The following is a 23,169-nucleotide window of genomic DNA, read 5'->3' on the forward strand; positions in this document are numbered from 1 at the left end:
TAAGTCGGGGTTATATATATATATATATCTATATATATATATAGATATATATATACGAATGTATACATGTTAGTTCTAGTTAGGTCCCACACAGATGAGACAAATAGGCTGCAGCCTATGAAGGCATGTGCATGTAAACAAGCTGAAAGTTCTGCTTTCTAGAGAAGAGAGAGAGAGGTGCAACTGTGTTCAGGTATGAACTCTGATCTCAGTGTGATATATTTACCCTGTAAATCCCCCTCAGTCTTAAAAGGGAGCTACAGATGAAAGCAAAGAAAACAGATTACAGCAGAAATGTTAGGCGATGAGGTGGCTTAAGGTTCAGCATGGTATGTCTAATAATTTGTGTGCATGGTAGGTGTTACTTTGTAATGAAGCATTGCACAAAATTCATTCTGGCTGAAATTAATAGGCAGTAGGTACGCTACACAACAGTGAAAAGATTGCCGGTATCTGTTGATACACTGTGTTTAAGTGAGCGGTCTGATTTATAATCTTTTCTCTAATGAGAGCCATTTTTCATCTGTGAGCTGTTTATATAAAGTTAACCTTCGAGCGTGTGCGAGGGGAGGAGGGATCATGTGTGCATGCATGCCATGCATATGCTTACAGCATGTGTGTGTGTTTTAATGGACAGGGAGCTTCACAGATACTTAGGAATGAAATGGCGATGACAGTATGCTCTAGCAAGCAGCTGAGTACCCTGACATGACAAAGAGGGATTACTAATGAGACACAGTGTAGAAGTTTGGAATAATCCTTAACAGTGGTACTGCCTGCTAAAAGTGTTTAACTGCTTAAATATAGTATATACTCCTTTAAGACATTCACAACTGTAAAAGTGCCCAGACACTCTTCTCTGGAAGCTCCATGACTTATGGTTTCAGGTATCTGTTTAAGATGTAACTGTAATGGCTTGAGATTAATTATTTCTCCTCTTTTGGGCTCTAGCACATTCAGGATAACGACATTTGACAATTATTTGCATCTTTTCTCTCAGTGGTAAAGGAAGGAAATTTGAAACAAAGCCTTTTCTAAGACCAAGACACATTCGGCTGGTATCACAAGTTACCTTTGCAATTTCTGCCAGAGATAATTTCCTCTGGAGTTACTACACCAGTGCCTCTAGCTATCTTAATACACATAAAGACTTCGTTGCTGCTTCTAAATGAAATGGCACTGTCATTCTGCCCCAGGAAGATATAAAGCACCGAGGAATGAAATTACAAGGGTATGACCATATGCTCAAACGGGATGTGGACCACTGCTGTGTGAGCGACAATGTGTGATTCTAATGAGGCACAACAGAATAAGAAATGGTTCCAAACATGATCAAACTGTGAGGTTTCTTTGTGAAGTTTTCTTCCTGATGGAGCTGAATGCAGGTGCTGATGAATTAAAAAGATGAAGCACCTTGGACGGGACTCAGAAAGTGCCACATTACAACCCCCTTCATTTAACTCCAACTTATGAAGGTAAATGTTTGTTTAAATCCATCAATAATTAATCAATAATAATCAGGCCCCATCTTAAATACCTCATTGTACCATATCACACAAATAGAGCTCTTTGCTCTTAGACTGATAGCTTACTTGTGGTTCCAAGGATATTTAAAAGTAGAATGAGAAGCAGAGTCTGCAGCCTTCTAGATGCCTCCTATGAGGAACCAGCTCCAAGTCTGTATTTAGAAGATAGACACCCTCTTCAGTTTTAAGATTAGGCCAGAAACTTTCCTTTTTAATAAAACATATAGTTAGTGGTGGCTCAGATTACCTGCAATAGATCTTGTCTGATATGGGCTTCCTAGGATGCACTGAGTGTTTCTACTTCACTCTGCTTTTAATCATTAGTTATCATTAATCTTTGGCTTTTGTTAAGATTCAGTATCGAGGAAGGGTACAAGAGGTGATCGAAGAATAACCACACTGGTCCGGCCGGGTGAAGTCAAACGATGATTTTAATGAATACACGCGTGGGAAGACACTCTGTACGCAGACAGCCAGTAGTCCTCGACTTAATCAAAGCATGAACAGATATTTTATAGCATCAGGGTTTGTTTACTGACGCCCCTTCATACGTCACAGACACATTTTATACATAGATCAAATCAAAACCACAACGACTTTTGACACAGTTTAAAAGAACAATTGTCTCCTATCTTCACAACAGGTGCTTCCTGTCACTGCCGGATGCTCGCAGCAGTTCTGCGACAAACTGCTCTTTGCAACATCAGCAAAACATGATTAAACTTTCACCTATAAATGATTCTCTAACTGAGTGTGTGTGTGTGTCTGCGTCTGTGTGCTAACCACAATTGCACCCTGTTTCACCTCGCGACTAGCTCCTGACCCCTCACCAGACAGAGAGACAGAAACCACTCTCGTATATGTAATAATCGAACTGAAACTATGGATATGACTTTTACTAAATAAATGTTTTAATCAAGAACCTCTACCAAACATAATAACTGTGTGCATAAGCATCTTAAGGCCTTCTTAAAGCTATCTGTTACATTGTTAAAGCAATGATCATACTGTTGCTTAAAATAACTTCCTGCTTGTGCAAACTCTCTGCAAGCCTGTTTCCTGTCAGCCTGTGACTTTTAGCCTTTCTGAAAGACACACTGTTCAACCCCTGAATGCAATATCCATGCTGCAAATTATATTATTAATGCAATGACAATTATTTACCAATAGCAGTAAAATAATTTCCCTCCTCGACACTCCCCCTTTTGACCTCTGGAAAACCAGAGGTCACAATACATTGTGTCCTCACGCAGACCCTTCTCTGGTGGTCTCGAACCTCGAGATCTCCAGGATCCTCGCCCCTCCTGTGGTCGCCGAGATCTTCTGCAAAGGAAACAAAACACCTTTTCTTGCATCTCCCTAACTTATCCTATCTGGGACTCTTTAATCAAAAGCCTGATCCTAATTATCTTCTTAACTTATTGACTTGTATTTATGTATACTCTTCAACGTTACTCATCACTTTAAAATTCTTTTAAGCGCTGGTTTCACGTCCGGTTGCTCGCTCTATTTTCCCTTATCTGATCATCAACCTCCTGTGCACAAATTGTCGCTGCTGCAAGTTCCTCTACTCTAAAAGAAAACAACCACTTTAATCAATTAAGTTTAAGCATATAAGCAATTACTCCTGTATACATTTCATCATAGGTAAATGCTGCCTTGAAACAACTCCTATGTGTTAACTTCATTTTAACCTCACATTTCCTATGTTATAACCCATTTTGGTATAGCCTTTTTATTTCATTTTGCTCCTTTTAATGTAACAATACCTTCTAATTCTAATTTATCAGACTTAACCAAAATATATGCTTTCCTTCCTCTATGGTCCTTCTTTAAGTTCAGTTAAAAGCTAAATGAATTTAAGGCCTTTTGCCTGGAATCAATACTGTCATGTGTGTTTCTTAACTCTGTGTCTGTAAGCGTGTGCAATCCTTCATGAACTCATATTATCCTCACAGTAGATTGGCTAATCATAGCGCTAGCCAAAGGCTCGTGACCCTCCAGAGACAAATTTGAGCCACAACTCCTTTAAAAGCACAAAATGCAATATGTATAAAAATCATTTCTATTTATAAGCTCCCCCTTTTATCCTAAAAATACCTCCTATATAATATCTGTATGTGTAAGCCTACATTATAACCACTACTTCTAGAAATCAAAAAGAAATCAAAGCTGTTCTACTCCTTCAACCCTCACTAGTTTTCCCTCTAAGATTTATTCACAGCTTTGAAAAACCGGCATTGTATCTTCTAAACAGGATTCAGTTCTGTCATGGTCCTGGGCCATGTTGGCCCAGTATTCTTGGTTCCTTGTATTTTCGTTCCTTATTTAGGCCAGGTTTTCTGAGGTGTCCTGTTGTGGTGTTCCCTAAGTGTTTTTTTCCCTTTGTGACTCTTACCCCCTTGTGCCCCTCTGTGTATTTATGAGCTCTCGTCTCTCTTTGTGTTTATTCCATGTTTCCCCCAGCCTGTTATGTCTGTGTTCTCCCCGTGCTTTCTCTCCTCCTGTCTGAACCTCTGTGTACTTCCTGTTTTACTTTGACAGTCTCTCGTCAGTATGCGTAATGTTGTGTTCACTCCTGCCCTGTCTCGTTATGTTTATCAGTATCCCCTGTGTTCTCTGGGTGTATTTAAGTTGTGTCTTCTGTTATGGTAATTGCTGGTTCGTCTGTGTTGTTTCCCCTCGGTCTCCCTGCGTCTCGTTTCTGGTTTGTGTTATTAGCTTACCCAGTTTAGGTTTCCGGTTTCTTGTTTTTCCACCAGTGCTGTTTTGTGCCCACCGTTGTAAATAAATATTCACCTGCACCAGAGCTGCCGCCTTTTGGGTCCTTTTCTACAACTCCACACGGCTTGCCTCGCAAACCGTGACAAGTTCACTTTTAATCCTTTAACCTTAACTTAAAAATAACAGTTTCAGTTTTACCATATCCAAATGATCAAAAACCCAAAAGGTCCTGAAATGATCCTAAATTATTAAACAATTAAATTATTAAACCCTAAACCCCCCTTTATCTTGATACATTTCATGTGTCAAGATACTATACAAAACTTAAAACGCTCAGTTTTCCCCACTCATGATCCAATCTATGTCATAAAAATAAACTTAAAACAGAACAGTTATCAGTCATGTGTTTCTACAATTAATGGTAACTTGAGTTACATCAAAAATATTTCCCCTTTAGCATTTGGCCTTCTCTCAACAATATACTATAATCCCATAATCTAACCCCAGTCAACAAAACAAAAATTTTTCTGGTAAAAGCAAATTGTTTATCCACATTAATTCATCCTTACTCACATACAGTCTCACATTCACTCACATGCAGTCACACCATATATTTGCTGATAGTGGAGCCTCCCGCACGATCAGATACTCCACCCTCAGCAAAATGAGCTCAGTCATTTTTTATTTTCCATAGGAAAATATTTCTTTATGCTTTTGGACTGGATTGACTCGCATAAAATCCTTTTTACAGGGACTTACGACCTTGATCAGTCCCCAGGTAGCTTTCTCCTCAGCCAATTGTAATCTGGGAAGCCCCCTAATATTTGCTCCTCCCGAGAATTTTCAGCGCCGTTATTCACTGTTGCAGGCCTGCTTAAAACAGAAATGAAAAATAGAGCTGATTGTTAGCTCATAAGAACAAAACAAAATCACCTGACAGGTTGTCTTTAAGTGCACTGTTACAAAATAATGGGCCCAATTTTAGACATGTCCATGTTTCCTAAAACTCCCTCTATTTAAAACAAAAACACCAACAACAACCTACCTGACAGAATCAACCCATCACCACAACAACCTTAAACACACAAATCTTGCCACCACATAATTTCACCTCCTCAATACACCAAAAGTCTCATTAAAACCACACAATTTGCAAACAAAAATCACCCCCTTATGCTCTATAACATACTTCAATTCAGCATAAAACCCCCTTACAACAACATATCACTAAACTATAAATTTCCTACCCCAATCTGCACTTCTCGTCTCTGCTATGCTTCCTCTTCCTGAAAGTCACAGTCACACACACACTCAGGAAGTTCTTTCGTCACCACACACTCCAGCTAATTTGCATACTGAATCATCTCTCAAGAAGCTGTAACACAGAAACATATGTTTAAACATTCCCAACTCATTAAATCATTGTATTTCTTCCAACAGTGATCACTAGTATTGATCACTCAGTACGAGAGCACTCCTAAGTCACTCTTTTTTAAAACTACTTTAATCCCTTTTTCGTTTTCATAACTCCCTTTGTCATATGGCTTATTCTATTCCTCAATTACAAACTCAAATGTATTTTATTAAACATTCACACCCTTGTATCATTCATACAAGATAGCAAGCTGTTCTTCATTGCCTATGTTTGTGTTCTTAGCCAGGTTTAATCTCTATTTATGCATTAATCTTGATGAGCTTGTCTTGTCTTCATAAGGTTAATGCATTTTCTGCTTGTGTATGTGAATTTGCATATGTTGCTTTTGCAGTGTGTCAGACTCCTGCACAATTCTCCACTTAAGCCGTCAGTTTCTTTCCCAAATTTGCTAACCCAAATTTTAAGTTCCCACCTTATTCCTGCTCCTCAGCCACAAGCTAGGGCCCACTTGTCAGGTTTATGGAGACATGGCGCTGTAAACAATTCAACCAGAAACTTGCCTTGGCATGTCCAGTCAAGTTAACCTACAGGTCTCTTCCGACCGCTGCACGTGGAAAATTGATCCAGATCTGTTTCGCCCCTATAGAAACACAACTGAGACATTTTCATTATTATCATATGTACTTAAACTACCCTTTTCCCTCTCTCTGGTCAGAGGTCCCAACTTATGTCATGTATATACGTGTAAGCAGGTCTTCATTGCTTTTCCTATGTATTTTGTTAATGTTCAGTAAGTGTAAGCTGCTTTCTTCATTGCCTCTATATGTTATAGTCAAGTTTAATTCATGCATCTTTTCTCTGATTTCTTAATTCAAAACTATCTCACTTCTGATCCTTTCCAGAAATAATTTCACATGTAACACTTTGTCTATGTGTGTTTTCCATTCTTGTTTACCTCTTTGTTTGTGACGGTGGACATCTCTAAACCATCATGAGTTCAAGCTTCACTTTCAGTCCAATTACACCCTGTATTCTCACAGTCGAACTCGTCCTGCTTCACCTCTCACTGGTCACTGTCCTCTTCTCTCAGTGTCCTTTTGTTGTCTTGAATTCCAGCAAACACAGTCTGTTTCTTCTCTGTTTCTCTTCAGTATTTTCCTTTTGGATCAAGTCCCAGCCTGGCAAAATACCACATTCAGTGCCTTTAAACAGTCATGTCACACTGTTCTTACCAGCCTGCTGTCCACCGTGCATGTTTCATCACGTGGTTTCTTCTTGTCTGATGATCCTTTCACTCGTCCCTTTCAAGATTACTCCAAGCATGGCAAATCTGACAATCAGTGTCCAGTGCTTTACCACCGTTCATTATCCCACTGTTCAACTGCCCAGCCTGTAATTTACAGTACATGTTTCCACCTCGTGGTTCCTGTCATGCTGCTGCTGGTGTCGTCAGTGTGGTTTCAGTTGCACTGTCTTTTGGCTGCTGTCAATTCTTGAAGTCCACGATGTTCTGTCGGTCTTCATCAGGAGATTAACTGTCCTTTGAGCTTCTTCTCAGGATGGGGACAAGTGCGAGGTCAAGCTGTAAAATTTTAAGCCAAAATCTGGCCCGTTTTCTCCCAATTATGCTACTCTAGTGGTTTTGGCGCCGTACTCAAAATTCCAGGTTGAGAGAAGTCCACCTTCATTTATCTGTAATCTGTGTTGACACACTAAAACATACAATTAATATCCTTTTCATTTCTTTTCACAAAACCTCCATTCGCTTTATCTGCCTAGAGTTTAACTCATCTGTTTCTCTCTCTGGGTGCTCACTCGTCACCTTATATGGGCATGCAAACTTCCTGTCACCCACACCATTTCCTGTTACACACACACAGCACGCAGCTGCTCAGAGCAGCTCAAGCTGCTTTGCTGTTTCTCCAGGCTAATCAAACTTATTTTGTATTTACAATCTACAAACCCTCTGTAATTCTACTAACTTTTGACCTAAAATGTAGCATCATTCACACAATGATTTCATAATCCTCTCACACACACCTTTTAAATAAACTAAACTCTTATAACATCACTCATGCATCTCTTAAATTAAAAACACTTTCAAACTTTAAAACATCCTACTTTACATCACCAAAGAAATACCTCTCACACCTTTATTCATCATTCAAAACCTTCTAGTCACCGCATTCACACTTAAACTGTGACTAGAGTTAAGGAATATAACTCAACACACTTTCCTAAGAGTATTTTAGACATGCTTGTCATAATCAAAAAGAGCAAGTAAAAAACAAACAAACAAAAAATTGAAACCTCCATTAATTCTCACCGCACACACAAGAGATTGAAAAAATAAAACCCACCAGCAACTAATGCTGGAGAAAAGTTACTACTGAAAGTGATGTGTTAGTCTTAAGTATATACAGTGCACTCAATCTATTTATATATCTACATCCAAACTCAGTCAGTTACTATGCATCCCCTACGGCAACTCAAAACTTTATTTATAGTCCTTTGCTAAACATAAATGGCATTTTAAACACACTCTACAATGTTTGCAGCAGTATTTGTAAAACCAACTGTGGCTTAAACAGTTCACTGCTTACTCATTTGCATTTTCACTCACACACACCGTCTAAAAATAGCAGCAGCATTGCCTCAGACTCCTTTCACACAGAGATCTCTTATTACAAAGACGTCTTATATTTACAACTACTGTCAGATCTGTCAGCTTTAGCGCCTAACCAATTTAGACAAATTTAAAACAACCGCCCACTAATTAACCAGTATCAAGACTTTAACTGTTTCTGGCCTCATTTCTAAAATCCCTAACTCAATTTAAAAGCGTCAACCAACCCAAACTTTGCCTGAAGCTTTATTTTTGGCATTTCACAGCCAAGGCTTACCCCGAAGTGTTAAGTTAAAGTTACACGCCCGAAGACCAACTTCTCCTGTCCAAAAAAGCGCAGGTACCGTTGCAAACGGTAAGGAGACTCTAACTCCTAGCTTAATTCCGGGATGCCCTGTACCCCACAGCTAAGCCACACTGAACTATCCCTCTTCGCCGAGAGGTCAATGTCGCGCGTCCACGACAAGGAGGGAGCATAACCTCCGGGCTCTGCGCTTCCTAGCAGACTCGAACTGCCGTTCTAGAATAATTTATAATACTTTGAAACAACAATCAACACCCGAAACAAGTGTATAACTGAGGCAGGTGCAACCTAGTGGTCAAATGGAGACTCCAACTCACAAAATGACCGCTCAGGTCCACTCTTATGACCAAATTTGGACTCTAACCAACACAATAACCAATTCCCTACCAAACTACTTGAGACTCTAACTCAATTTCTTTGGGACTTCAACCCAGTATTTAACTACTTGAGACTCTAACTCAATTTCTTTGGGACTTCAACCCAGTATTTAACTACTTGAGACTCTAACTCAATTTCTTTGGGACTTCAACCCAGTATTTAAACTTTTCCTGGCAGACTCTAACTGCTTTAGCAGACTTTACTGCTTTCATTTCTTCTTTCTTCTTAGCAGAACTCTAACTGCTTCAACTCATGAGATTTTTCATCAAAATCAAAACAGACACCCACCAGTAACTTCAGTGAGTAGACTTAAATTTTATCATGTCCAATTTGGCACACTTTGGAAATAATTCAACAGGTAGTGCCTTACCTTTTGGATAAGCCGGCTTATGCCCACTCACTTAGACCACTGGAATTCATGTCTGCCCGTCAGACCACCCAAGACCACCAAATTTCTCCATCTAAACCTCCAACTCACCTTCCCCAACAACCGGACGAGCCCCCAAATGTTAAGATTCAGTATCGAGGAAGGGTACAAGAGGTGATCGAAGAATAACCACACTGGTCCGGCCGGGTGAAGTCAAACGATGATTTTAATGAATACACGCGTGGGAAGACACTCTGTACGCAGACAGCCAGTAGTCCTCGACTTAATCAAAGCATGAACAGATATTTTATAGCATCAGGGTTTGTTTACTGACGCCCCTTCATACGTCACAGACACATTTTATACATAGATCAAATCAAAACCACAACGACTTTTGACACAGTTTAAAAGAACAATTGTCTCCTATCTTCACAACAGGTGCTTCCTGTCACTGCCGGATGCTCGCAGCAGTTCTGCGACAAACTGCTCTTTGCAACATCAGCAAAACATGATTAAACTTTCACCTATAAATGATTCTCTAACTGAGTGTGTGTGTGTGTCTGCGTCTGTGTGCTAACCACAATTGCACCCTGTTTCACCTCGCGACTAGCTCCTGACCCCTCACCAGACAGAGAGACAGAAACCACTCTCGTATATGTAATAATCGAACTGAAACTATGGATATGACTTTTACTAAATAAATGTTTTAATCAAGAACCTCTACCAAACATAATAACTGTGTGCATAAGCATCTTAAGGCCTTCTTAAAGCTATCTGTTACATTGTTAAAGCAATGATCATACTGTTGCTTAAAATAACTTCCTGCTTGTGCAAACTCTCTGCAAGCCTGTTTCCTGTCAGCCTGTGACTTTTAGCCTTTCTGAAAGACACACTGTTCAACCCCTGAATGCAATATCCATGCTGCAAATTATATTATTAATGCAATGACAATTATTTACCAATAGCAGTAAAATAATTTCCCTCCTCGACACTTTCTTCCACAGTGTGTCTTTTGTCTCACTTCCATCACCCCAACTAGTTACAGCAGATGGCTGCCCCCTTTCTCACATCCCTTTCTGTGCCTCGTTCTACTTAGAGGTTTCTTCCTGTTAAAGGGGGTTTTTCCTTCCCACCATAGCCAAATGCTTGCTCAAATGGGATCGTCTGATTCTTGAGGTTTTCTCTGAATAAAGAAACTTCTTTAAGTTTTTTTAAAATTCAAGGAACTTAAAGGCAAAAAATTGACAAGATCAATAACATATCTGTTTCAAAACAACAACTTAAAGGGAATCCGTAAAGGGGGGATTAGAGGGAAGTGTAAGAATAAAACTATAATTTAATGACAAACATGATCCACTAAGAGCAGTTTCAGAGATTAGCATCCATCTCATTGTATCCTTATACTTCTTCTATCCACAGTCACCAATAGATGCACATTTCCTAGCCATAAAGCTGCAATCGATGTATTCATATCAATCTTAGCACCTGTTTTAGTTGAACTTGCAGAACACTGAATACTTCTAGACTGACTGAACTGGCAGCTCGTCAGCATCCTCAAAGATCAGGATCGCGACTGTTGGTCTGCTTTCAGAGGCAGAAACAGCTGTAGTGGATGGTTTGCTGCCTAGCTAGAAAATAGTGGTGGGTTTTGATAATCGATTCATTGATTACAATCGATTCTGGCTTGGATAACGTGATATCGATTCATTAAAATCCTGAATCGATTTTTTTATATAAATGTATTTTGCCCAAAATTCCAGAATCTCAGGTGGAACGTCACAAAATTTTGACAACCACCAAACATTTAAAACAGTAAACGAGAGCAGGTACACGGCTTCTGCACAAAGACGTAAACGCAAAGCACGGACCTGCAGATCAGAATCAGTGAGATGTCGCCTTTCTCACCCGACGGCACGGACACGGTCGAGGCTGAAAGCCGACAGCTCGCTGATTCTGATGTTTCGGCGGGTCCGCGCTTTGTGTTTACACCCTTTTTGCGCTGATTCTAAAGCTGTTAGTTTTATCAATCTCCAAACAATATTGACCGAACCAGCAGCAAAAAAACATCGTCATAGACTCCCTCTTACTTTTGCTGTTTTATACTTGCTGTATACCCTTTACATTGCATTTACAGCCAATCTGGAATGGCACATAGCAGGGTTATTAAAGCATTGATGCATTGCAGGAGCCAGCTGGTGGGTTGAGTTTGTGAAGAGGCTCTCCAGCTGCAGTTTCTGTCATTATGGCAACGCTCCACACCTCGTCGCACCACAGTGCACTTATTTCAACACAACGGGAAAGAGCATCAGCATTATATCAGCTGTGCCACCGCCGCAGAGAGAATAGAGTGCCAGGAGTCACAGAGGAAAAGAAAATGGACTGATAGACGGCTAAGAGAGTAGGGAGTCACCGAGGACTTAGGAAAGCTTGTTGTTGATGCTCCACTGTTACTTTGTTTTGTTTGTGTATTTCTTCCTCTTTCTTTGTCTCCGAGCTTGGTAATTCCCCATATTCTCCAGTGGGAGGGGATCATGGAAAGTTACTCTAGCTACACCAAACATCTAAGGGAGAAGTTCAAAATGAGGCTATGCAAACAAGTACTTCTTTCTATATGATCTACTTGGCCTTTCCTTGTTTCCTTGTTGCCCTCTTGCTTTTATATGTGCCAAATTGATTAGAAACTGGCTAAATAAATGCAAAACAATACACAGTTTCAGGATTGGGTTACTTTTTAAGACATCTATCTATAACATATCCCATAACGTATTTTCTATCACTTTCAAAAGGTGAGTAAACTCTATTTCAAAAGTGAAAATTTAGTTCATTTTTTGTTTGCCCTAGACTACTTTTAGAGTTTACCTTTAAGTAACTCTTTTCTTTCTTATCTTGTCATTTTTTTTCCTTCTCTCCCTCTTGGAGCTCTATTGAGGCTTTAACTGAGACAGCTTTAAAAAAGAAAAAAACACACAGCTGTAGCAGTTAGAATAGCCAGTTCCCAGGTATAAGACAGTCTGTCTACATATACTGAGCCTTGAGAAACCCCCTTTTCTTTATATCTTGCTAAGATAATGGGAAATAGAGCAATTTATTAAAACTTGCAAAGATGTGTTGAAATTCATTATCAAAAACTGAGACTTACAGGTCTAACTTTCCAGATGGTATTGCAAGGTGGATCAAACTCCATATCCATCGGTTTTGACAAGATTCCCAACACCACTGGCTGAGATACAGCCCAAAACCATGATAGAGCCTCTACCTTGTTTTACCAATGAATGTTGACACTCACTGTTGTACCTCTCCTGTGACATGCTCTGTACATATTGATGAGAATTTGAACATTTGACTTTAAACAGTTGACCTGTTGCCACTGATTTTCAGTCCCATTCTTGTGTAATTTAGCATACTTCACTCTTTTCTGCCTGCTTCCCTTCATATTAAGAATGGTTTCTTGAAGCCAGCTTCACAATAAGATTTCAGCAAACAGTATAGATGACCAGGTGCATCTCCCCAGTCCTATGTCAGGTTTTTTTTCCCTATTTTACAATTTCCTAAAGACATGACATTTTGCTTTGCTTGTTTTTATTTCTGCAGCTTGACCTGCAATAGTCCCGTTTCCAGAAGCTCATTAAGGATACTCTGCCCACCGTGCATGCTGAGATATGTTAAGGTCTTGGCTAATAGCACTTTGGGAATCAGCTTGTTGGTATTTTATGCCTGTCAAACTGTATTATCTTTGGCATTTTTGTAGATTTGACAAAAGAGGAAAAAAAAATGGAGCAAATTTTGTGTGTTTCCAACAAGCTGCTAGTAACGAAGTGCTCAACGCTGGTTCTTTTCTCAATTGAGCTTGGTGCCTTTTTATGTCTTTTATGTTTTGTTTGATTCATAGGTCACTGATAAGCAGCTTAAGAAACATAAAAGCATTCTTGTGAAAATGGTCAAATCAGCAATTTTCTGAAGTAATATATATGTATGTAGATAGAGAGAGCGAGAGCAAGCAGTATCAGCAGCAGTTATACAAGCAGAAATATTTGTAAGAAGAAAAGAAAAGTGTCCGTATCTGTATTTGTCCCTTCTTTCAGGCACTGAACTGTACCCCCCACCTGCTTCCTCTCCCATTCTGTCTCACTCTAAATAACGCAAACTTGAGGTGTGTGGTGGTGGACTCCCCTGTGGTGCTGAGGCCAGGGTAGCAGCTGTCTCTATCAAGACTCTCCTCAGAGCTGTCATGGCCTGTCTGCTCCTCGGCTAATCACTTCCTACAGGCCTGCAGCACGGGGGCCGCTGCTGCTAATGTCATCACTGACTGGTCTGGGAGAAGCTTGCAAGATTAGCATGATGTAGTTTCACATGGTGATGAGTGTGTCTTTCCGTGTATGTTAGAGCGGTAGAGTGCAGGTGGTTTTAGCTGGCGGCTCAACGGGTGTGCAAATGCCTCAGGTAGTGCAACATGGGTCACACATTATCACATACACACACACAAGCACAGACACCGTAATTGCTGCCACCTGCCAAATCACATTTGCCACACAAGGAGTTACTCGTCTGTGCGTAAAAAGCTAATGGCATAGTGTGTCACACGCCAGCATACATGGGCGCATGAAAGTGGCCATTTGTGATGACACATAATTCACTCACTGGCATGTTCCGCGGAGGTAAAAATAAAGCCTCGATGGAAAAACATCCTGATCCAACAAAATCATTTTTTTCTGAAGACTTTAAATATTTCTTTTTTTGCCACATGGTAGATGTTTTGCTTGAAGGTTCTGCTGTGGTCAACATTAGCAATTCACTGAAGTAACTGTCACAAGAGATGATTATCAATCACTTCAGCCATGCAACAAATTGCTAAATACACTTTGCATTGTAAGGCTTCAGAGACTATTCAGAATTTGAATAGCCTGAAACAGAAAGAGATTGATAGGTACAATTAGAGGAGAAGAGGATACAGGGTGATGGATAACAAGCAAACGGAGGATTGGAAGAGATAAAGGAGGTTCAGCTTATGGCAAGAAAATACAATTTCCCTGAGTGAAGGCTGACAATGTTGGGAATAGAAGGTAAGTTACCTTTTCATCCACTGTTGCAGTGCCCCTAAGCAAAGCATCTGGAGTCACTGAAAAAGTACAGCCGATAGATTTGCTTCCTTAACATGTTTTTACAGGACAAATATCCAATCATTTTTTTAAATAGTGCAGATTAATACAAATGACATACTCATACAATTCACTTTTTCTACTTATAGCCATGATTTAAATACACAAAGGGATGGTCTCAGGGAAACGGCACATCTAGATCAGGATAAGAAGAAGAAAATGGTTGGATGCATGGATGCATGATTGGGTGGATGGAGTTCTAAACTGTCAACGATATGAACCAGTTTATGAAGTGGCAGGTGAAATATGTCTTAATTAATCTGTTTGAGATTCAAGTGTGTGGTGTCATGATGCCAGGATCCAAAGAGCTCTTGAAATATTTTGAATTAATTATGTTACCTTGAGGGAAATCAACTACAAGTGGTGTAGATTTCAAGCAACTGCCATTACATTCAGCACCAACAAATTCAACTCAGGAAGACAAGGATGCAGAAAGACGTCTCCAAGAACCCTAATATGCCATTACAGGATCTGCACATAACTTTAGTAATTTTTGGTGTCACACTGTATCTATCTACTGTCTGAGCTATCTTAGCAGCACAATTATTTTTCTTGCCAAAGCAACAGTAGACTTTGGTACAGTTTGGTGCAGGTCAAACAGAACTTTTCAGGAGATGCTGAAATGCTCTGTTTGGCCTAAAGTATGGTGGTGTAAATGTTATGGCTCAGGACAGCTTTGCTGCTTATCTGATGGAAATTTACAAGTTAGAGCTGCTGTCTGCGAACAAATATGCAAAATGTATTTCATATCTTTCCTAAAGGGGAACATATTAGTTTCCGACGTCAGGGCTTTTAGACAAAAACCTTCATTAAAACGCTTCATTAAAAGACCAGATTTCATGATCAAGTGTTTGTCCAAATGTGTCTAAAGATCAGTCATTTCTGTTGTGTATGGGTTTTTTTGTCCTCTGTGTGTGTTCTAAATATAAAATAACAAGATAGCTGACAATCAAGACTGTTTCTGTGCAAAGATTTATCCATGGAAAAAACGGAAGAAAAAACCTTGACACAGCATTGTCTTGTTTAGCCTGCTTTCCCTGAAGATACTCATTTGACTAAAACAAGCAATTAGGTTTTTGGTAACACTAGCTAGCTAATTGTAGGGTGCTTTGGTACACCACCCACTGGGAGGCCTAAGGGAAATGATTCACAGCTGGTAATGGTAACATAGATGTGTCAGGTAGATTGCCTACATGGCCAAAGCTCTTTAAACAACTGAACATTGCACCGACAGCAAATGCGCTTTTTGCAGAGCTCATCACAAAACAACAGGCCTCCGTGTCATGCCATAACAACTTCCACTTTTCAGGGAATACTTTTAACAACATTTTGAACCTAGCTGCAGAGATTTGGGCCATTCAGCCACATAAGCATTAGTAAGGCAGTGAAATTGGTAAGACCTGCAGCTGATGATGCCATTCATCCAAAAGATGTTAAGTGAGGTTAAAGGAAGGGCTAAATACACAGCAGACTTGTCTTTTGTTTTCCAGAACACTGTGGGAAAAATCTTTTTTTATGGAACTTGCTCAGTGCAGGGGTCATTACTAAGGTGAAACAAGAATAATAAAAAATAAACAGCCTAAGATGACAAGTAAGCAAAAGTAGGCACACATAACTTAACAGACTTAACAGTAGTGTACACTAAAAAGGCTGATAGAATACCTCAAATGAGGAATGAGAAATCTGGAGATAAAATAAACAATTACAGAGTCACACAGACAAAGATGTGAATAAGAAGCAAGACAGAAGGCGTGACGCTTCAGTGAGGCATATAAAGGCAACTGGTGCTGCCACAGCGCTCCTTACCCCTGCGGCGCATGTAGCAAAATGAAGCTGAGGAGAGGGACAGTGGGAACCGAGACAAGAGAGAAGAGTTGGGTATGACTGACTAGAGCAAAATGAGGTGACATGAAAAGAAAAGAGACCGAAGACAGACAATGAAGGAGCGGAAGAGTGTGTGTGTGTGTGTGTGTGTGTGTGTGTGTGTGTGTGTGTGTGTGTGTGTGTGTGTGTGTGTGTGTGTGTGTGCGTGCGTGCGTAGTGGGGGTGGGGGAGACAGGGGGGTTGATGAGCGAGCCAAAAATGTGACAGGCAGATAAGCATGGGACTGTCAGTGACTGCAGTGATTCCACAGCATTATACAAGCTCCGTAATGCCATGCTTACCTGTGTGCATATCTACTGTGAAGTGAAGTACAGGCCAAAGCACATCTGCCATTCTCCTTTGAGCATGTGGCCTCTAACAAGCTGAACATTTGTCAGCAAAGCCAGGAAGCATTTGTTGTTTGTCAGTAAGCAAGGAAAGGCAGCAGCAGTCCACAGATGTTGTATAAGCAATGTGCGTGTGTGTGTGTGTGTGTGTGTGTGTGTGTGTGTGTGTGTGTGTGTGTGTGTGTGTGTGTGTGTGTGTGTGTGTGTGTGTGTTCATCTGAGCAGCCCTCAACACCACTTTATTTAGCTTGTTAGTGCTACTTCTGAAGGTTATGAGAGCCAAGAGCCTTCGAGTCATTGTGCTTTATGCCGGCATTTAATGCAGAGCTCTGGACACAGTTCTGCAAATCGTTTTTCTGTTTGATTGTTCATTTGTTTTCTTTTGTTTTTGTTTTTGTTTTGTTTTTTTAATTACTCCAGTTTGCTCTGGGACCACACGTTCATTTGACTGATGTGATTAGCATTGGTTTTCCCCAAGGCCGCTGATGAATGCATGACTCTGTGTTTTTTGAAACCAGGGGCTCTGGCCCTCATCCCAGAGGTGGAAAAAAATGCAGTTAGGTCCATCAGTTTGCTTGTTTTTTTCCTTTTTTATTTTATTTTATTTTTTCAAATATATAATTTTCTACACCACTATACTGGATTCTGAGGTGACTGTAGCTCAGGAGGTAGAGCAGGTCATCTACTAATCAGAAGGTTGATGGTTTCATCCCTGGCTGTTCCAGTGTGCATGCCAAATATCCCTGGGCAAGATACTAACCACAAGATGTTCTCTGATGCATCCATAGGAGTATGAATGTTTGCAACTGTTAGATAGAAAGCACTTCAGCAGAAGCTGTTGTGGATGGGGTAAGTTACATAAAGCGTTTTGAGTGCTCAGGCAAAGTAGAAAAGTGCTACATAAGAATCAGTCCACTTACCATTCCAAATTAATCAACAAGTGACACAACATGCAGAAGATACTAGAATTGAATGACAAGCAGTTTTATGTGTGTGACATGAGGACACACGTACACAAGAGAGGACAATATTTGTTAGGAAGAAAGCCCCAAATAAACCTTTCACAGAGGGGGGCCAAATCAACAATTTGATATTTTTTTAAAAGAATTGATAACAGGAAGGCCAGATTAGACTTTGTCGAGAATATCTAAAACAACCTACAAGATCAGACAAGATTAAAAATAGCAGAATGAATTATGTGAGGAGAAAAAACTAAAAGGAAAGAAAGCTCATGTCAAACAGGCTGCCATTAGTGTTTGTTGATAAAGTGACTCCTCATACAAATAGAAGGATGAATTGTGAAGTGTACGGTGTTATACTGTCCTCAGATTCAGCCAAATGCTGCAACACTAACAGCGCAGCACTTTGCAGTACAAATGGATAATGACCCAAAGCATACTGTAAAAGCAACCCAAGGGTTTCTCAATGCAATGGCCAAGTCAGTCACCTGATCTCAACCCATTAAAGCATGTTTCTCAGTTAGTAAATACAAAACCAAGTGCAAAGACCCACAAACAAGTCTCAGCTGATGGTAAAGCCCTAGCAGAGCATCTCAAGGGACAAAACACAGTATCTTGTTATGTCCCTGGATTCTAAACATCAGGCACTCATTTAAAAATTTCTGAAAGATGTTAGTGTGTCCAGTTACTTTCAAGCCTCTGAAAATGTTGGACTATGTGTACCAATTACTATAAACCCTAAACACTAAAAACAAAACTTTAGTTAAACCCCTTGAATTAAATATGAACGTCTGCATTTCAATCGCACCTTGAATGTTTGATTTAAAATTCTCCATAGTTCTGGACAAAGGCAAAACAGTCAGGTCCATAAGTTTGGGGGCAATGACAAGTTTGTTGATGCACAAAAAAAGATTATTGTAATATTTAATAAAGGCCTTATTTTATTGTATGAACATGTTAAAAAATAAGCGTTTTAGAATGTAATGTTATATGTAAAAATTTGTGCAGATTAGCTCAGAACTCTTTTCGCTTGCCAAACATCTGGAGGATTGGGCATTGAGATGAGACAACAAAGCCAGTGGTGCTAAAAAACTGGGTTAGATGCCTACCTTTTGAAATACAAAATCTTATGAATATAAAACAGTGTCCAATGCTTTATTGCAGTTCTTTAAAGTAGGAGAACGGTCTGCTATGTAATTACAAATGTTTTGGGAATGAGGATGGAATAGGAATTTAGAACATGGCTGCTGCTAAAAACTGCAACAGACAAGCTGATTTGCACTGTTTTCTTTTTCTGCTGGGATAAAAAGGATGCCAGTCAGAACTCTGCATAGAATATAATGTAATTATCGGCAAAATGAACACGTATTCACAAAATACTAAACCGAGAGATTGCAGCATTACGAGTGTTACCTGGGAGATAAGTCGGGTCACAACTCTTATTTTTTAGAACTGTAACCTTTTTTGACAACACTGAAACATATTCTCCTTTATTTTTTTACGTGACGATATCTGGCACAACACTGCTGTCAGCTTTAAAATGTTTTATTTGCATCTATATTCACGATGCTGTCCTCTGTACCTTGCTTATGTGACAAGACTTAAATTTAATATAAAACTGTTGATACATTCAGTTGCACATATAGACCAGCACAGTTTTAATTGAAATAGTCAATATGTGATTGAACTGCAGACTTTCAGCTTTAACTCAAAAAAGTTTCATAAAAGAAGTGCAATCATTTTTTAGGACTTGCAGCCATTTTTATACATAGTCCTTTTCAGACGCTCAGAAGTAATCTGAACTGAATGACAAGACGTTTTATGGCCAAATGAGGTCTCTTCCCTTATTATTTCATGGCAAAATTATGCATATAAAACATGTTGAGTTGATTCCAAGCGTTGAACTTGTAATTTGCAGTTTCAGCTTTTCTCTGACATCTCAAGATGAGATGCCCAGAGATGTCAATGCAAATAAAGGAGGCCATCATTAAACTGGAAACCCCAAATAGAGCTATGAGGGAGATAGGAAAAACTTTAAGAGTGGCAAAATCAACAATCTGGTGCATAGAAAGACCACAGAAGACAAGTAAAGTGCATGACTGCAGAACTATTTCTCCTTGACTGAAATAAAATCCTTTGAAATATTCATCCAATAACCAACAAACTGATTTTTTTATTTAAAACACTCTGTTTAGGTGTACAGTGGCAAAATTTAAAGAAAAATGTGCCATTTTCCAAAAAACCTATGAACCAAACATTGTTTCCACATTAAGAAACTGAACGGGATGGTAACTATGAGCAGTATAGGATCCCATAGTCTACATGTACTCATAATGCTATGATATAATTCCTGATCAAATGCAGTGAGGTAGTTGAGTGACTTGGTTTTATCTTATGTCAAATCAAATCTGAGGCCTTTTTATTTCCAGAATTGTTCTTGGTTTCTTAAAAATGCCCCCCTGCTACCATTTCAGGGGTTGTGTGACAAAAGCTTTGCCATCTAAGTAGTCAGGTACTGAAAACTTAAGCACATCCAGAGTATCAGTATGACATTTGTCATCAATTATATACTCTCAGATTAAAAAATATGGATGTTTTTGTTGCCTCGTAAAATCTTATGAGAGCCAGTATAACAGTCATGATGACATCTTCTTTACTACCACTCTGCCAGCAGCTACTGAGCAGCAAAGATGGAAAAATGGAAGGAAAGCAGTAGCAAAAGCTATGAGGGAATGCAAGAAGTTGAAAAGATGGGCTGGATAAAAGCAGAGAGGAGGTGGAATAGCAAATTGTACCATGATAAGAAATGGCAAGCATTGATGAATCACTGCTCTCACAACTGCCTTGGCTCAGATGGTTGTGAAATGTTTAAAATCTGGTTAAATCGTTTGAAATATAAGAGCCCACTGAAGGCTGCAGCATGCTGTAATAGATTTGAACACGCCAGAATCGGAACACAGACTAGCCTGTCAATCATGTGTTAGCTGCGAAGCTTTCACTGCTTCCAGGGAGAAGTGGAAAACCTTTGCTTAACCTCAATTACAGGAAATGATCTCTAATGGGTTTCGCTCCACAAACTTCAACTGAGAATGCAAACCTGACTCTGCAGCTGTGCTTGCATTTAAAGAGGAAGATCCAGGCTACCTACAGGGCACAGAAATGTGGAATCCATGCAAGGAATTTATATATAATGGTTCTTTATCGTGGAAATCTTCCAGGCTGCTGGTCAACGAGCAAATCTGCTGGCAGAAGTCAGGTGTAAGAGCACTGCCATACAGACAATCGGATCTCACCACCCACTATAAAGTGACTGGCACGCTCACACCAGTCAAAAGAGTCCACAGCTAGGAAGGCCCACCCATCCCCAGAGCTAGATATTCCCCTCACGCCAGTTGACAACCCATGTGCGCCTTCTAGCGGCGTTCCAAGTTTGCGTGTGCGTGCACGCCTGCAAACGGTGACCTTTCGTTCACTAAAGCACCACTGTGACTTACGGTAGAAAACGTATTCTGTGTAGCTGGACCAGATCTTGTCCTCTGTGTGCTGGTTGACGAACGAAGCTGTGACTGACGAGTTGCAGGCCACCATTTGGAAACCACACTCCGACAGCATGTCAAAAGCTCTCTCCAGGTGCTTGAACTTGAGGTAAAACCGGGAGGTGTACCGATCCGGGGTCCTGTCCGGGTCCCTGCTCTCGTTCAGCGTCTCCCCAAACACTTCTTTGGCAAGGGCTACCCTGCCGCATATTAGTATCCGAGGTACCCTCCTGAACTTGGCGTCACTCTGACTCTCACGGCCCATGGTGCACGACCCTCGATACCCCACAGTGATGAACCCGCTCTTTCTGTCCGCGGGAACGAGAGAGGGTGGCGGGCACTGCCGGTGGTCGCTACCCTGGGACCCATCTTCATAGTCGCTGTGGAAGTAGTCGTCCGGGCTTTGCTTGATATCCTCAGGGGTCAGCAGCTTCACCAGGTCGGGCAGCTGGAAGTATTCAGCCTCTTTTCTGAGCCTCCCTTTTTCCGGGAAGTGGTCCGGGAGGACAACTTGCTTATCCCGGAGGTAGTCCAACACGTACCGGAATAAAAAGCCATCTCTGTCAATGAAATATCGACCCTTGGGGTCTCTTGCTAAGTCGTTAGATGCGTCTTTTTTAGAAGAAAATAGCTTACCGAGCAGCGAATTCGGGGTGCTTACCAAAGTTGAGTGACGCGTGTAATAAACCTGTCCCCCGACGTTTAATTCAACAACATCTGGGAAACTGTTCTGAACTGATGCCTGCTCTTTGGGATTAGTCCTGCAGTTTAGACTCAGCGCCATCGTTTCCGTCATGAACAGCTCCAAGCAGGCTACACACCTCTTTCAACCACAAGTCTCAAAAAAGAAAGAAAGAAAGAAAAAAGCGATGGGTCCGTGTCAAAAGTTGCCCGAGCTGAGCCCCCTGTTATTTTGACGCAGGACCTCCAACTTCATCTCACAGCGATCCGAATGAGCATTTTTCATGGCTGCATTGCCATTATCACCTACCAGTCTTTAACAGTTGTCGAAAATGGAGAGGAAGATGTCACTTCGTAGTCTCGACGGCAAAACTGAAAAGAGCAACTTGAATGGAGTAAAGAATCGTCGTTGTAAGAGAGGATGAGTGTATTCTGGCGCATCAAAAAGCTGACTGCATTAGTGGTTGTGGGACTCCCTTCGCCTCTGGGAAAAGAGCATTAGCCTACATGGAAAACCAGTGAGTGCTGGAAGAAGGCTATTTGACCGGATGGAGGGGGGGAAGCACTTGCCTTGCTTGCCTTTTTAGTTTTTGAAAGTAACATCCAATAGGAATATGTCCTTTTCCACAAACGCACGTAACCAGAAAAAAAGTCGAACAACTTATTTTAGAATCTAGCCAGAAATGAAAAAGGTGCAAATGCGACGCTGTCACTTTTCTCTTTTTGTTTTGTTGTTTTTTTTCTTTAACTTCCTTTCAAGAGCAGACGATTTTGAAGGTTGTAGAGACTGACAGGAGGAGGAAAAAAGCCTTTCAGTGACGAGAAACCTCGCAGAGATTGCAAACACAGTCCTCTAATCATTTTGTCTGTAGCTTGTCACAACATCCAGACATGTCGCCTGGTGCGCGCTGATTTAAAGTACCCTCCTATTCATTAAAAAAACACACACACAATAAAACCCATATACGACTCTTTTTCTTTTCTTTTTTTATGTCCTGAAGAGGTGTTAAAACCTCCGTTTGGATTTCTTTTTCTTTCTTTAAAGCAGTAGAAAGGACCGAACCACTGTTGGCTGCATTACCGGGAACTGTCCGCGGTACTGAAACGAGCATCTCTCTCTCTCTCTCTCTCTCTCTCTCTCTCTCTTTCTCTCTCTCTCTCCCTCAGCCCCTTCCCCCCTCCCTCAGCACACACACCCTAACATACACTCTCCTCACTCTCCTTCGCATACACTTGTACCGCCTCCCTTCCCCTACAGAGTTGGGTGGTGTCTTCAGTGTTGCCCCTTCTCTCCTACATGTACCCGCATGCAAACGCAGGCATCTGT

General features: G+C 40.5%; 1 protein-coding gene and 1 long non-coding RNA gene across 2 annotated transcripts in view; both read right to left on the reverse strand.

Moving 5' to 3' along the window:
• The window catches only part of kctd16b (potassium channel tetramerization domain containing 16b), a 109,947-nt gene extending 86,979 nt beyond the window's left edge, over positions 1-22,968 (reverse strand). Inside the window, exon 1 of the mRNA XM_085289491.1 lies at positions 21,120-22,968. Within this exon, the coding sequence (XP_085145617.1) occupies positions 21,120-21,957 (838 nt within the window). The 5' untranslated portion in view covers positions 21,958-22,968. The remainder of the gene's footprint in view (positions 1-21,119) is intronic.
• On the reverse strand, positions 1,940-10,425 carry LOC146565998 (uncharacterized). Its single transcript, XR_014894178.1, has 2 exons — positions 6,581-10,425; positions 1,940-6,279 (listed from the first exon to the last, which is right to left on the reverse strand). It is a non-coding gene; the product is annotated as an uncharacterized LOC146565998 (long non-coding RNA).
• Positions 22,969-23,169: the final 201 nt, after the last annotated feature.

This window comes from Mchenga conophoros, linkage group LG10 (genome assembly GCF_057382185.1).
Source record: "Mchenga conophoros isolate Kocher_MC1m ecotype Shallow Benthic linkage group LG10, M_conophoros_male_GT1.1, whole genome shotgun sequence".
Lineage (NCBI taxonomy): Eukaryota > Metazoa > Chordata > Actinopteri > Cichliformes > Cichlidae > Mchenga > Mchenga conophoros.